The following is a 16,387-nucleotide window of genomic DNA, read 5'->3' as shown; positions in this document are numbered from 1 at the left end:
AAAAGTTGACCCTTCTAGAACACCCCCCCCCCCCAAACACACACACAGAGGGTCACACATGGGCCCCACCAAAAGGAAACCAGAAGTTGTCCCTTTTCATACGCACGAGTGTACATGCCCAGACCTCCCCCCTAGGATTAGCATTTCAATTAACGATAGAAACGACTCGTATGTTTATGTGTGATTCCGATCCCTTTTGCTCCCCTCTCATATCCCCCCCCCCTTCCACCAAAAAATATGACTCCAACATTATTTACACATCTCTATTTTCCCACAACGATTGTGATACTGCAGGTTTTTTGGCTTCCTGCGGGACGTAATTACATTCGAATTCGACGACAACAGGCCCATATATCGTGCATGGTAATGGAGTTTGAGGCTGTTTTGTGAGTGAGCATGTGTGTGTGTGTGTGTGTTTTTCCAACACTTCCAACACGCTCAAGGAAAGCTGAAACAGGCGTTGAAGATGAAAAGCGTTTGCAAAAATAGCTTCCAGCAGGGGTGGTTTTTTTGGGACGCGAGAAAGCGTCTGTACTTTGTGCTTGGATTACCGCTGGCTGGTGGTGGTAAACTGTCTAAAATGAGATACATTATTTATTGCACCATTCGGGTTTGCTTTTTCCCCTTTTCCGTTCACATAAAACGAACGCCCGGTTTTTGAAGCTTTGAAGCGCACGCCGTTTAGATGATTGCGTTTGGTATTATTACATTCGCTTCAAAATTACATTCGCTGCTCTGGAGGGATGGAGGGCAAACTCTCTCTCTCCCTCTGTCTCTCTAAATCGCGCAGTGAGTTATTGCGCCACACGGTTCATTCTTTTGATCCGTTTTGGCTGGCATTAGAATCGGTGGGTAGAGAGCACATCAATCCGGTACCAAGCTTTACCATCATGCTGTACAACATGTTAGGTTCGTGTTTGAAGTATGAACACACATTTTTTCGAGCCTTGCAACTTGATGAGCTTTCATCGAATGAACGCTTGCTGGCTTTTGCTTTGCTGTCGAACAATATTTATTCATCCCTTATCTGCCAGACGGGGAATCTATGGGGCCGAATGTAATGACAAAACACAGATACCTCCGGATTCCGCTTCCGAGAAGCAGACAACCCTAACGAAGGCACGCAATTGTCGGGGGGTTCAACGAGTTGAGCGATGTTTCGGGTGCGTTGTCACGATCGATTGAGCACCGCGGGGTCATGTTTATGCATCCAGATAGAGCGGGCGGTACCTGTGTTGATGTGTACCGTTGGTACAATTGAACCACTTCTCACCCGCTCTCCCTGGCAAGCGGGTCGCCGTCGCTGGAACTAACGAGCTTCACCCTCCCTTGCAATGGAAAATCAATCTCTGTACGAGTGCACGAGAGCTGGCTTTTCGTGTATTGTTTGGCCAAATTGAGCATTCAAACAAGCACACAAACACATCGTATCATCCACACAAAACCACACAAAACCACACGCACGCACGCACGCACGCACGCCTGTTGTTATCAATATTTGCTCATATATTGAAGCTGACAAAACGTGCAAAGGCGAGACACTTGCATACCGGCTGGGCGCACGCACAATCAAGCCGCTATCGGTTTGGTGACGAGTGGCATTGATGATAGATGATCTGTCAGTCATGTGCGCCAGATTTGGGGCGGCGGATTGGACGGGGATGGGGCGCACGATCGATGGTGGTGAGGAGTTAAGCTAGATTGATTTTTTGTGATGATGACTTTTTGCGGCTCTTGGCACGTTTGGGTAAGGGTTTTCCCCCGCTATTCATTCAAGATTGTGCTCGTCACGTGCGTCTGTGTGTGTGTGTGTGTGCCAAGGGAAAAGGGAAATCATGGCAGATGGCAGTCGGCACAGTCTGCAAAACAATCTGTCTTGGGTTGTGTTTGTGCAACATTGTAACCTTGTTTTTTTTGCTGTAGAAATTGTAGATTGATTTTTTTCTCTGGTTCGATTCCCGACCCGACCGCCAAAAAGCGATACAATATACCAGCTACTTGAGCCTATTACGATGTTCTGTGGCCTTCCAGCCTTCCAGTCCGCGGTCGGCACGTATTGCACGTGGAAAATTAAGTAATGCCATAAATAACGCTTTTTCAAACCACGCGCGTGTAATTCGAGAGCAAAAGAAAAAAACTCTCTGGTGCACATTTCTGTCAATAAATCATACCCATAACTGTCAGACGGGTTCGCTCTCAAGACTCCGCCACCATGGGTCGCGTAACATTGTTTCAAACGGAAAGCGCGCATTCGAAATGCGTTGACAAATTATTCTTCCTGTGCCAAAAAAGAAAAAAGAAAAATTGGATCCAAAAGTTGACGTCAGCAGGAACAAGGACGATCTGATGACAAAATATGTCTGATGGGACGCTGCCACACACACGCACACAATGCCGTGTGGGAATGATTTTCTCCCACCTCGAATTTAAAGAATGAAAAGCGTACATTTTTATGGGTTCTATTTTCATTCGCCTTCCAACACAAAAAGAGCGTAAAATGTCAATAGGTTCTTATGAGGGGTTCATTACTGTGCGGGCGATAAGGCCTTTCCAAATTACCTCAGACTCCACAAACAGTTAAAGGTAGGGCCCTACGCTTCGAGAAAAAAGATTAAGTGAGATAATCACCATACGTCTAGGACGACACAGCAATTTAATATGTGAAAATCCATCAACTCCAAACAGAGTCTCCAAACAGATTTATTGTAAAATTCTTTGAGAGATTATTCATTCTTAAAGCCTCGCAAAACATCAAATTGCACGAAAGCGACACTTGTAACGACACACAGATAAGGTTTTGCCTTCAGGCTGCATTTGCCTCCCAAAAGACCCACACTCACGATGACAATTGGATAAACAAAATAGAGTCAAGCCCAGCCTTTGCACAACGTAACGAGGAAGACCCACCCCGGTAGCTTCTGAAACATGCAGGATTTGTCATGCCAAAACGAGTCAATTGATTCTGCTGAATATTTACGCGCATTAGCCGTGGTGGTGGGAAGAAGGGAGGGTGGTAGACAGCCAACAAGGCAGAACATGCCTGTTCCGGATGACTGCGCAAGGATTGATGTTCACTTTTTTGTTTTGTTTTCGCATGTTTATCGCTTCTTTCACAGCTTTGTTTTTTGTTCTTTTCAGTGTGACGGCTCATCTTCGGCGACAAGAGGCTCGTGGACTTTGGAGCTGGAGTGTTTTTTTGCAGCACAACGGCCTGCACTGATCGATTCCAGACCGCGTTGGAAAAAGAAAAACAGCCGGAGAAACACACCCCGATCAAGCACGAGAACACGAGACGCGAAGCCATGCTAACGAAGCGGGGATCGCATCAACAATTATAATTTGGAAGCGATCTTTTTTTGTTCGTCTTTCTTGCCACTCAGAACCCCTCGGGGGTGCATTAAAGATTCAACATCCTGGTCCTTTCATTACACATAACGGTACATGGGATGGAAAACTACCCCCGACCGAAAGACACTCCAAAGACAGAACTGCGGAACGCAGGAAGGGAGCTGCCGTAGTGCTGCCGTGTTAAGTTAAGCAATGTTTCAAAGATCGATCGATTCGTTGGACCCGGGATAAGGTCGGCAAACGGTGACAAGCATAATCGTCAACCAGACCATGGCGTGCGCGTTAATAACACCCACGGCGTTGGACCGATGGCAGCCAATGTGGCGATTACCGTGACCGCCGCTTCAACAGAACGATAGAAGCGGAATTTTAAATGCTCTCGGTGTGCCCTGGTAGCAAAAAGGCAGTAAAATGCGAATAACGAACGTGTTTGGCAACAGAATACTGAAAAGCGTTTCCTCAAACCTCGCTGGGCAACAGACATCGTTTGGCAAAGCTTGTGATAAAAGAAGCATTGCACACTCATCACCGGGTGCTGAACGTTCGGTTATTTGTTTTCCGTTTTCTGCTCAATTTGGCCTAATCCCTCGGAAAGGTTTACGCTCAATGCATTCTTAATTCGTGGACACTGTTGTTTACTTTCGACCGGCGTTGGATTATCGGCCCGACGGGGAAAGCAGCCCACGAGCGGCGGCGCAAGACGGGAAATAGATCGACTGCGATGAACGTAATGGCCAACTGTCAGTTTAAATCTGGCAGCGTTCGAGTACTTGGAAAGTAGTACTTACGCGAGTAGCAGGTCCGGGCCGGCATTGGATGTAAATTATTTCAATGTGTGTGCATTGCTGGGAAACGTAGCTCCACTCAACCATAAGGTTATCTCCCGTCGCTTTCCCAAACATTGCCCGATAATATTCATCACCAGGCAAATGGGATTTGCGATATCTGATCGGTCTTGCTCCAAAAAAAAAAAAAAAACATTAGCTAAAACTGCCACAAATGGAAGGGCCGATTTATGGGTACGCTTCGCTTGCGTTTGTAAACATGGAGCATCCAGAACCATGTTTTAAATTATCATCCTATTGGTTATTGATGATGATGATTGGAATGGAATATTGAAGCGTCAGCCACTACAACCGACCGGTCGATTCGGCATCCGACAACAAATCGAAATCCGACAAAACGTTCCTCGTATTTTTAGGATCTTTTTTTATTTTTTTTGTTGGGGCTCCATCTCTCCAAGTATTTATCTTTTGCGTGCTGGACGTATGTTTGCGAGTCTAAAAATGTGAGCGCACACTGCTGGACTGGAGCTTGTAATAACGTTGTCAGATGTCGGAAGATACAACATCTCGCACCGTATACCTGCCGCAGTTTGCGCAGAACGACGACCAAGTTGACGACGGGACGTTGTTTGGCTTTGCCGGGAGTCGAGTTTTCAAGAGCGTTAACTCCACCGCCTGCAGATGACATCACTCGTGCCGAATGTTGTACCACTTTGGCAGCGTTTGACAGTCGAATTACGGTATCAAACCGTGGTGCGTGCTGCACCATGCAGAACAGAGCACTGCCACAGTTGTACTGCTTTTTGGGACTTAAATAACATTTAAGGAACGGTTTAAAGATGCTGCTGCTTCAGAAATGCTTCCGGCGAAGAAGAAAAGCGACATAAATGCGCAGTTCATTAAAGAAACAGATAGAAATTATAGGATCCATGCGTTCGGGGGTAATTCTTTCGGTTTGTTCTCTGGCCCGATGTTTCTCATCGGAAGAATCGATCAATTGCCGATTCTCATCATTGGTTATTCTGTACAGCGTCCGCAAATTAGGTTGCCTTTTCGTCGGTAAGCACCGGAGGAAAGAATGAAGCTAGAGAAGCGCCACGGGACGTGAATCGATAAACGCGGCAAGTTCCAGATGGATAGATAATAGGATAATTCTTAGGTAACACAAAACGAAAGTGTGAACGAACCGAAGGTTAGGCGAAATTGGCTTGTGTGGTACGACGTCATGATGGAATCTTTCCCATCCAGTAGCAAAGCACCTTGACTACCGGGTAAAACAGATGGAAAGTGGTAAAGAGAACCAATTAAGGGAAGAGCCGTTCGGTGCCCAGCACATCATCCATCTGCTGAAATCATGCCACATTCAAGATTATTTTCCACGCCATTCAGAAGTCTTCTGCTCGTCTTAGAATGACCCTTAAGCGATCATACTTGTCTTATATACTGGCACTGGATAATCTCTGTCAAGGTTTGGGAATGGGTACTGAGATCCGACTGAGATTTGAACTACATCCGACATTTACAGCAGCCGCCTCATTTACCATTAGACTACCCGGACGTACATTGCATGCCAAGTGCGGATTCAAGTACGTATCGAACACAATCTGTACCACATAATCCATCAGATTTGGCACAACAGTTTTGAAAAGCTCGATTGCCATTTGTGTGTGTGTGTGTATAATGCCCACCGCAATCGAGTGTGCTGGAGCTCCACACGATTGAAGTGGGATTAGCAGGAAACGATTTACATTGAAAGGGCATTTCCACGCGTGGATCAATTTTCCGCCGTCACCGTGGGAGCAGTCCCCGCACATACTCTCCGAGCACGTGGAAAAGCACCCCAGGAAACACAGGACAGGAGGTGAAAATGTGTGTAACACTACTGCTTCCCCTGTTCCCACAATCATAACGCTTCCTCGCTCTCCTAAACAATTCGCTCGCCCACTCTATTGCAAGGATCTAGGGATAAAGTAAACTGGGTCAGTGTAGAGCGGGACGGGTAGGTAAATTGGTGCTAATTTTCCATTTCCAAGTACGCCGCCTGCAACAGTTTGCTTATTTTTTGCTGCTCACTAGGCGCCTGTAACTTCTCTGGAGCGAAGTTTTTACTGTCGTCAAGACGGCCTGGTCAGGAAGGCCCATGTCCTGGTGCTGCGTACTGCTACTGGAGGATGATGGCATCCAGTGCCCCGCTGTAAGTAACGAAAGGTGTCGCGATCGTATCGTTTGCGGAACGTGACCACTTCCCCAGTGAGGACGCAAACAATCTAGCCTATTTTCCCTTATCTTACCCAACTAATTAGTATCATAATAAGCTCGACTTTTCTCCAGTTCGTTTTCCGCCGCTCCCGGCTTTCGCTTGGCACAGATGGACAATAAAAAACCATTCCACAATCCCCAGCAATGGTATATCCACGGTGTAGCGGAGAGTGTGAAACTAATTGCTTGCTCGGGAAGTAATATAAACACCCGGCCTGACCCCCGGACCCGTAAATTCTAAATCCGTGGCCCTCGTTTTTTTGTTGTTGCTGTTGTTGTCACTCCTTAACAGTCCTTACGCACCACCGTTTCAAGAAAAAGCGCTCCCATTGCTAGGAAACGGATCCTTATTTCAACTTTGGCAGGTAGCTGTGTTTGTGTGAGTCGGTGCGCTGTTTTTTGCTCTGCAACGACCTGTCAACTGCCTTTTTTTGTTGCTGTAGTTTCTTCCGATTTTAATTGGGATTCAAATAACTTGAACCGTTTCTTGGAAGATGCTTGCAATCGTTTTTTTTTTCGACAACGAAATGAACAGTTCTGACATATCGTTTTACAAACACCACGCACCAAAAAAGTGAAAAAGAAAAAAAACACAAACGAAAAGTGATTTTCTGGGAAGGTACGGTCCGGGGGGGGGGGGGGGGGGGAAAGCATGCTTAAATGTTTTGTTTGCTCAGTTAAAAGGAGGGCGCTGAGCCGTCCTGGGTGAACCGTGCACGGAGCGCCGCAGCGCCATCTACGCGAGCCGTACGCTGTCGATATGATGGAAATGGAAAACAATTTCCCTAGAATGCTTCAGCCGGGAGCACAACCCCGTTGAACTCTGCTGTTGACCTGCGGGCTTAACACGGAGGGTGTGTACCCTGGGCACCTCTCGTAAGGGCATTTCCATTGTCCCATGAGAGAGGGAGAAAGAGAGAGAGAGTGTGAACTGCTGCTGCATTGCATTGCGTTGGTCGGCCTTTGCGCTGCATTATCGGTGCAATTGCAGGGTTAAATATTCATCATAATTACACGCCAGTCGGCAATGAGTCGGTCGATGGTGTGATAATTTTAAGTATAAACAAACACACACACACCGTTCGTTCGCCCACACCCTTTGTCGATTAAGCGTGACCCAGTGGCGGCGGTGCGTGCATGCGGTGGGAATGTGTTGTTAGAAAACAAATCACAATAGGCTGATGGCAGCCCCTGGAGTCATTAACATCCGGCCGCCGGGTGGTACTTGCTAGACACTTTTAGCTGAAGTTATTTTCTCGGTGCGTCCCGGCTTGTTTGTGTGTGTGTGTGTGTGTCTCGATCGGGAAAACGTTTACCTCCCTTGTGCTTGGTGTGTCGATACACAGCAGGAAGGATGCAGCCGGGTTCACGAACGATCGGGCTAGACACCGAACCAGAGAGGCGGGAACGATTACAATGTTGAAAATGGAAATTAAAAATCAACCCCCCCCCCCCCCCCCCCCTACAGTTCACGCTTATCGTGCTTTTATGGGGCGGGTTATAATTGAGCTGACCTTTTTTATCGGATTTGTGATTTAATCGAGCGAACGATTAACATCAGGAGCTTTGTTTGGCTCTATGTCGTGTGAAATGAGTTTACATAATACGGGCATGATAGATAACAATCGGGTCTCAAACGTCGCTCCCTCTCTACAGACAATGATAAAGGGAGACTATCTGTGATATTTTTTAAACTGCCCGGGAGAATATTTCAATGAATGTTTCAATCGCAATTAACAGCATTTTTTCAATCATTGATGTGCACAATGGGACGAACAAAAGGCTTTATCTATTGCGAATGTTCCAGCAATTCAGCATAACTTTGCGCAAACACTTTCTCGCGCTGAACGTGATGAAACAGTCCAACTACTGAATGCTCCAAAAAAGATGACACATGATCATCAGTAGTTGGCGGTCATGGTTTGAACTCCGCACCTACCCTTCAATTATCCGCCAAGTCCGAACGTATATTTATCAACAGCGGTTCAACACGAAACTTCATCAAACGCATATCCCCCAAAGGCGCCAACGACTCGAAAGCAAGCCATTTCCATTTTCACTCGTGTTTCATCATTAATCATCAACTCCTGGGGGGGGGGGGATCCCCGCGTCAAATCAGAAGCTCCTTCCAGAGCACTCACTCACCTCTCAGTGGCCATCGAACTGATCTGAAGCGAACTGTGAAGCGGAAACCCCGCGATGATTAAGCCCGGTGAGATTTCGATAATTATATTGCCATCTATGCGTAGCTCTGCTGTCCCATATCATTGCCACCACGTGAACATTTGTAGCTCCCCGGGGCGGGGTCGTCAAAATTTGCACCCAACGCGTTGTTTACGGTTTATTCTTTCGATTCTTACGAACATATTCCCATCCCGATCTCCATGGCAAACTAAACAAAATACCGAAACTGCTCGGGATCTAGTCGGCATCTTTGAATGTTAATACCTTTTTAACAAGGTAGCGCGCGTGGCCCGGCACACACACACACACACACACGCACAGTCCATCAAAGTAGTCATCAAGTCTGGCCGGAGCAAGGCCTCTCGTCGGTCGGAAGAAAAAAAAAGTGCACGTTTTTAAAAAGAAACTGTCTCGTCTTGAATTATAACTTGTTGCTGCATGGCTTTGGAAACTGTTTTGTTTTTGTTGTGATTGTTATGCTGGTTGGTGATGTGTGTGTGTAGGGCTTTTTCCCCCCATCTGCTCCCTGTTTATGACCACTTAAGCCAGCTTTGCCAGTTAGAATGATGAACTTTGTTCCGGGGATTTCCCGGTTGTTAAGTGCTGCAAAACATCTACCCCCCAAAAGCAGCTTGTTCTTGTGGGTTGGCAAGGATGTTTAATTAAGTTGTATAGTACATAACACGGGCTCTAATATTGCCGCTTTAACGATCATTACTTTGTCAGAATGATATTGAATGGATGTTGGGAATTTCCTCCCCAACATTATAACTCCCCCGAAAGCACTTACCGTTGTTTTTTTCTTAGCACTACCGTCGGCCAGACGTTTGTTTGCTCTTCTATTTTTGGGGGCACTGAATGTCTAAGTGCGTTAATTAGTGGCTCCTTACAATCGCTTCGCTGGTAAACTTCCGCAAAAACACATCAAACAATTGAAAGTGAAGTACACACGGCACACGGCAGGGTGTAGAAGGTAATCAATGCGGTTTCTGCTAGACATCGGCATCAATCAATCACACGGTGTGGAACGATCTTTTTCTTTTTTTTTGCGCCAGTGATTTTTCACAACACAGAATAGGGTGTAGGTAAGTGGTTAGGGCGCCTAGGAGCGATCACTGGACGACCCCAAATCGTGGCATCGGCCCGGCGTGAGTGTAATTTATGCTTCACCGACCGATCATTTTGCCACCCTGCTGCTACCTTCACCTTTAACCACCTCCACACCACACCACTACACACACACACACTGCTTATCGCACACCGGAATCGCTCTCACTATCACTTGCGGATCGTTACGGAATATCTTGCCCCTGTAAACGCGACCCAAATTAGCATAATTCACCACACACGCACACACATACACACGCACGCAACCGTATCCGAGCGCTACTCAAGCGTGCAGACACACGTATGCGACACACCGAACCAGGCCGGTGTACCAATCATGCCGGAAAGTGGGAAGATATTCGGATTTGGAATTCGGAAGATGCAAAAGACACATGGGACGCGAATTAGCTCTCATTCAACCCCAGTTGTAACACCAAGCACCCAAGCACACACACAGACACACAGCGCACTTTCTTCCTCCAAGTTACAACACTTTTTTTGGAAACGGCCTGCTACGTTTAGTCGCCACACGTTTGCTCTCTTCCTTTCGTACCCGATCAGCAGCGACACTTGACTGCTTCATTAGGGAAGATAAATCTGCACCGGGATGAGGGCATTCTTGTGACAGCGGGACACTTGCCGACTAATCCCTTCGGCAAAGGTGTTCGGCGGCGGAAACTCGTTCTAATCCCCGAAATATCAAGCGCTGCACTTTCAACCGTCACAACGATTCGCAACAACTGATTCCATCTCGGTGGCTTCCGAAAGGGATTAATGCCCAGTTTTGCACCTTCACGGCACTCTACGATAAGGGCTTTTGCTGGGCTGTAAGAATTTGTGCTCACAGCGTTCCCCAACCTTCGTCGTTTGCTTCGTTGTTTCGGCTCCCCATGGGAAGCAATTTTGAATTGCGATTTCAAACTCGGCGGACCGAAGATTTATTTCCCATCGGGAATGAAGACGAAACAAGAAGCTTGCACGCCAGTACAGTACAGTACAGTACACACACGCACTTTATCTCTTCCGCTCAAACGACGCTCCGACGATGTGATGCCCGCGCCGTTTGAATGTTTACTAACGGACGGCTGGCAAATTGAACGGCGCCAAACGTGTGCCAAGACGGCCCATTGTCGAAAGCGCGCCAAGTTACGCGCACTATGAGCCGTTTGGAGAGGATTAGTGGCCAACATGTTTGGTTTGGTGTTTTAGGTGTTCTTGATGATTGGATTGATTTGAGGTTTCTACAGAACACAGAACAGACACGAACTGCCTTATAGAGAGCTCATCAGCGGTTGCTATGATTGCAAAAAAAATCCAACTGGATGGTTGCTACGGAAACAAATTGGAATTGATCAGTTTATTTGAAGTTGTAGAGAGCTTGCTTGTTGGACTCCATGTCCTAAATTTGCGATTAGTCCATCCTCATATCATCCCTCGTATGTAATATGTAGCCTTACATAACATACATCCGAATTTATGACATTTTACCTCACCGCATTGCTCGCACTGTGCTGCCGAACGTGCGCTCCGATACCGGTTCGTGCTGATTTCGGTTCGCATTAAAGCTCGCCGGGAAAGCTTTCACGTTCGTGCTCTCCACCGAATACCGAACGAAGCAACAGTACACTAAGACCGCTGGCACTGTGGCCTGTGCCTGTGCTCCGATGAATTTTTAGTTTAGTCAACCCATCGTGGAAGATTTTTATGATGCGGAAGTAGTGGAGATGAATAAATGCACACACTTTAATCCGGTTTTCGGTGGAAGAGAAATTTTGGCAATCATTTTATCGTTGCGCTGGGAGCTGGATTTGGATTTGCTTGTTCACGTTCAGCGTTTAAAGTTGGGACCGCAACGGTGAAAGCACGTGTGCGTGAGTGCCAACTGCTTCTGACGATTGGAGTTGGGGGAACCGGTTTGAGGACATTAGGCATATAGATCGAGTTAATGGTCCGAGTGACAGATAAAAAGCCTAAAAACGCTTTCTTGATAAGGGTGAGGATTAGCTTGAAAATAGCTTAGCCAGTTTTTTTTTGTTGTTGCCGAAACTTTAAACAATGTGCTGTCTTCTAATACCCAAAAAAAAAACAACCAAATCCGCAGCAAAAGGCTCTAATATTCCCCCATTATTCAGTTAATTACTTCCAAATTCTGCCGATTTGAAAATAGCGACCGCGTCCCTTTCACAATCGCTCAAACTCTCCCCATCTGGAGTAAAAAAAAAAAGAACAACATTTAATCCGACCTATGCTCGGAAGAACTTTTCCCTTTTTTCCCCCCAGTTTTTGCTGCTGCTCATCCCACGTATCAATATTTTATCAGAGCATGGAGCTTAAAGACGCACGGTACCACAACAGCGAAAGAAAAATAAAAGGAAAAAAACACACACATGCCTTTGTTTTGATCCGTAATCATCGGTATTTGCGGCGGTGATGAGCGAAGGAGCGTGAAGGAAAATAAGCAGCAATCTTTAAAGCAGCTTATGCTGAAATTCTCGAAATTCTCCTGTACGACCTGTACCCGGGCTGGCGCTATGCTGCCGCCCCACGTGGCATGTTGGCGTAAAATTTGTTTGGGATGTTGCTTCGATTTGTGCCGTGATTGATGGGCGACAGCAGCAGCAGCAGCAGCAGCGTAATTACCATGAAATTATTATGGGTTTAAATGTTACAGAATGAAATCGATCTTCCGGTGGGCAAATAATTCAACACCCCGATGGTGATGAGCAGGAGGCATTTGTTTCACTTCACACACTAACCTTCTGCTTCCACCACAGGATCGTAATAATGCACCTGACAGGAAATTGCCCGTTCGTGTCTGCTGCATTCAATCACTCCTCGGCGGCTAATGAGGCACCAGCAACGCGGTCTAGTTCGATAGCTTTCGCCAGTTCAGCGAAGCAACAATATAGCGATCGAAGTAAGCGATAAACTTTACTAAATCAATCAAAGCAATCCGAGGGAAATGCACCGCTACTGCAGGGCCACGTGCCGCAGTACTTAACACTCGTACAGCGGTACAGCGACACGTTAATGCTCGTGCTATCACATGACTGTGAAACTTTGCTAGTGTGATTTATGGGATTACCTAACAAGACAACAGCTTCAAATCCCGCCTCTCCATAGACATTAAACAATAAACCTATCAATTGATGGCGGACTTACTGCTGGATTTAATAAACCGGGCAGCGATGCAACCCATTTCGGACCACCGTTTACACTGCTTTGTAGTTGCAATTTTTATTAACTTCCGCCCGGGCCAACCTTCGACCGGACTGCCAATACAGCCAATAATTGCAGAAGGTTGGGTCGGAGTAGTTTCATGTTCCAATCACGCTCTGGGGAGTTTGCGATCGATAACTATCGTGCACCTGCTGGCTGGTGAAACCGGGTGAAAATTTGTAAAATCAATTTCCATCCCGGAAATACTTCACCCAGGCGTAGAATAAAATACCTCCAAGCTGCCGGTTTTGGAACATTTTTTACAGCTCACTCGCCTGTACATTGAGTGCATTGAGAGCGCAACTTCCGGAAACTAAGCTTTGTAGATTTTTTTTTTCTCTTGCCGGGTGAGCGAAACAAACCGTTTGCAAATATAATATTGGAACCGTTCGAAATGTTTGTATCGGAATCGGACTTACAGAAAGTCTGTTTTTCTTTTGTTCGTGCCTCGCCCTTTCACACGCACACCTTTCACCATCATTCGCCTGTTATTTCGAAAAAAAGAAGCTGTTCGAGCGTTCCCCAAAACCGTCTTTGCAGCTTGCTGTCTGCGTACTTCGTTTAGCAAATAAATCACATTTATGTTTTCCATCGCCATTCCGTTCTGTGTTCGATTCCCGGAACTGGTTCTCCGTTTTTTTTGATCTGATGTGAATGATGGGGGCCTCTCCCACAATCACTGCTATGGTTGAACGCCACCGCGGTTTCCGATGCCGGCCAACAGACAAAAGCAAGGAATTCTGTAAATATCCACAACAATTTCCGCTCTCTATTTTTATCCCGGATTTTTTTCCCACAGCAAATCGAAAAGGTCACTTAAACGAAACACACACACACACATACAATTTTACTGGAATCAATTTTATTGTAACAAAGGTAGCTTTTACAAGCACAATACGGTACGATACGATGCGAATTCTATGCAACTGTTCTAAGCAATACTCTATCCCCTCACTTTCAGTGTGTTTGTGTCAATTTGTGTTGTCAATGTAAAAATGTGTTCACTTCACCACCACTACTACCACTACTACTGCTACTAATTCGCCTTTTACACCAGTCCAGAACAGCGGCACAAACAATAAAGGCACTTCCCGACATCCCGGGCTAATCTAAGAGCTTAAGCTGATCCATTTACTCCCTGCCCTCTCCCTGCTTCCTCTTTGTTCTTTCCTTTCCATCCCCAGCCCGCGGTCACTCCAACCGTCCTCTCGCACAGTGCTCCTAATTCTAGCCGTAAATGAAATAATAATACTATAAATAACAAAACAAACAAACAAAAACAGCATCCAGCATGCACACGGCGCGACCAGAGTTTCCCCTGTTTGCTGAAATCTGCACGGACAACAACTTCCATCTTCTTCACGCGCACACACACACACACAAAAGGGATGTTGAGAAAATTAATACTTATATGTACTGCTCCCGGGCGCTCGTGTTCTGTTCCCTCCCCCTGTGCCCCCCTCCCCCCTCCCCCTCTCACCCCAATCGTCTCTGAACGTGACAGCGATGCTGCAAGCCGGCGATGAGAAGCGTTTATGCGGTATGGAATGTGTTACAGAGGGATAGGGGATAGTTTCGTGCTTGTGGGGTGGAATGTCGTTCCCATCCTAAGCCGCTGACCGGTCGGACACTTCGCAACCGGTAAAAGGTCAAGTTCAAACCACTGGGACAGTTGATGAAGGGGGGAGGGGGGGGGGGGTGGAACGGGAGAGGATGCATGTTGTTCCATGACTATTTCGCTACAATCCGCTTTTCCGCACTTCACTACGCTATGCATGCAATGTAATAAAAGATGCATTTTTCACTCCGTTTGGGGGCTTCCGCCATTGCCATTGGACACAGTGTGCCACAGGGAGCGAAACGAACCGGCAAATCGGATTGCTACAGCACACAAGGATGGACACAAGCACACACATATGCGCAATAAAATTGGAATCATACTCCCCCCCCCCCGTCCGGCGTGTGGAAGACAGCAATAGAGAGCAATGGGGGGGGGGGGGGCGATAACAGGAAAATACAATCGCACAATCAAAACATCCAAACCCACAAAACCCAATCCGCCCCTGAATCCGCAACAATTGCCCTCTGACGCGTGACAACGATGCGCAACAACAAAAAAAAAGGGATATCCGACTCTCTCTTTCTCTCTCTCTCTCTTCCGTTGCCACGACCGCTCTTGACGGGTGCAATTTCAACCGCGACGTCTTCTACTCTCTGGTGCGGCTAGATTTCATTCTTATTCTTCCATTTCTTCCGCCACCGCTCAGAGTAGGAGGAAGGAAACCTTCAGCAGTATCGGGAAGGAAGCGTCAGCAGAGTGAGAGTGTAAAAATAGAAAAAAAAAGTTATGCCAACCAGCAGCTTTTGCCCGGTGGTAATGGACGTTACGCGTCAACCGGATGACCCCATCGGGGGGAGAGAGAGAGAGAGAGAGAGAGAGCAAAAAACTAGCAATGTAACAGAAACCGATGAAACCAAATACACCTCTAAACCAATCACCGCCACTGCTCTGACTTTTCACCCATCGTCCGTCCGGCGGAATGGCTGCTGCTACACAATGCCACACCATTAGTACGGATCGGTGAAAAGGGTTCTCCCGTTCCGTTTGAGGGGAAAAACTTTCCCCCGTTCAAAAAAGGGCTTGCGGGACTTGAAGGCGGCTGCTCGAAATGGATTTTGCTAATGCGCTTTTCTGTTACCTTGGTTACCATCTTGGGTTATGTGGTCGATGAGCTTGCGGGAAAGGCTAACAAGAGCCAAACACACACACACACCACCACTATCCCTTTAGAAGCAATAAATTAATTATGAAATACAGGTCTCAATCGAGGCATGGCCATCAGATGAGAAGCCAAATAGAAGAAACTCTTACAAGACTACAAACAACGTGTGTGAGTAGACGAAATGCAAAGTGAAATTGAATGGTGATGGAGGGGGGGGGAGAAAAGGATCGGTCGAGTGGTTTCCCCGGCGGCGGTTAAGAGTAGAACGTCAGCACGGACGTCTGATTGCCGCGGACAAACAGGAACGGGGGCAGATCGCGGCTCAACGCTTCCAGCCACGCCATGTAGAGCGGAGCGGAGACGACACCCTTGCGCGGCATCGGCAGCGTCATCACGACCAGGTCGGACTTGCTGGAGTGCTGGAGCAGATACTCGCGCAGATTCAGATGGCGGTTCGTCTTGTCCTGTACCGCGAGCAGTTCCGCCTTCGAGATGGTCGAAGTTCCCGCTGTGAACGAGAGGAAGAAAGAGTCAATGAATGTCAGAAGGAAGAGTTACGCTTGAAGCGATAGTGGCGGCAGCAGACCGAGATCTTCCGAGTTGGAGAAACAACAATTCACCCGCAAAGTGGACCGTACCGTACGGTAACTAGTTCCCATTTAGCCCAACTCGGTTAGCGCATAATGATGGGTAAAGTTTTAATTGCAAACACTTATTCCAATGGAGAGCTGCCCGGCCGGACGGTGATGGACCCTCTACCCC

At 47.0% G+C, this 16,387-nt stretch overlaps 2 protein-coding genes across 8 annotated transcripts in view; both read right to left on the bottom strand.

Annotated features, from left to right (window-relative positions):
• LOC121590475 (gonadotropin-releasing hormone receptor) overlaps positions 1–11,188 on the bottom strand; it is a 36,966-nt gene extending 25,778 nt beyond the window's left edge. Inside the window, exon 1 of one of the 2 annotated variants that reach the window (XM_041910201.1) lies at positions 9,367–11,188. The gene's annotated coding sequence lies outside the window, so the exon portion shown is untranslated. The remainder of the gene's footprint in view (positions 1–9,366) is intronic. The other variant, XM_041910203.1, reaches the window with a different exon arrangement.
• A 2,554-nt stretch (positions 11,189–13,742) lies between these two features.
• LOC121590474 (bumetanide-sensitive sodium-(potassium)-chloride cotransporter) overlaps positions 13,743–16,387 on the bottom strand; it is a 31,951-nt gene continuing 29,306 nt past the window's right edge. For all 6 annotated transcript variants that reach the window (XM_041910196.1, XM_041910197.1, XM_041910200.1 and 3 more), the window contains one exon: positions 13,743–16,133. In XM_041910196.1, the coding sequence (XP_041766130.1) occupies positions 15,880–16,133 (254 nt within the window). In that variant the 3' untranslated portion in view covers positions 13,743–15,879. The remainder of the gene's footprint in view (positions 16,134–16,387) is intronic.

The sequence above is a fragment of the Anopheles merus genome, chromosome 2R (genome assembly GCF_017562075.2).
Source record: "Anopheles merus strain MAF chromosome 2R, AmerM5.1, whole genome shotgun sequence".
NCBI lineage: Eukaryota > Metazoa > Arthropoda > Insecta > Diptera > Culicidae > Anopheles > Anopheles merus.
This window is presented reverse-complemented; position numbering and strand designations above follow the sequence as displayed.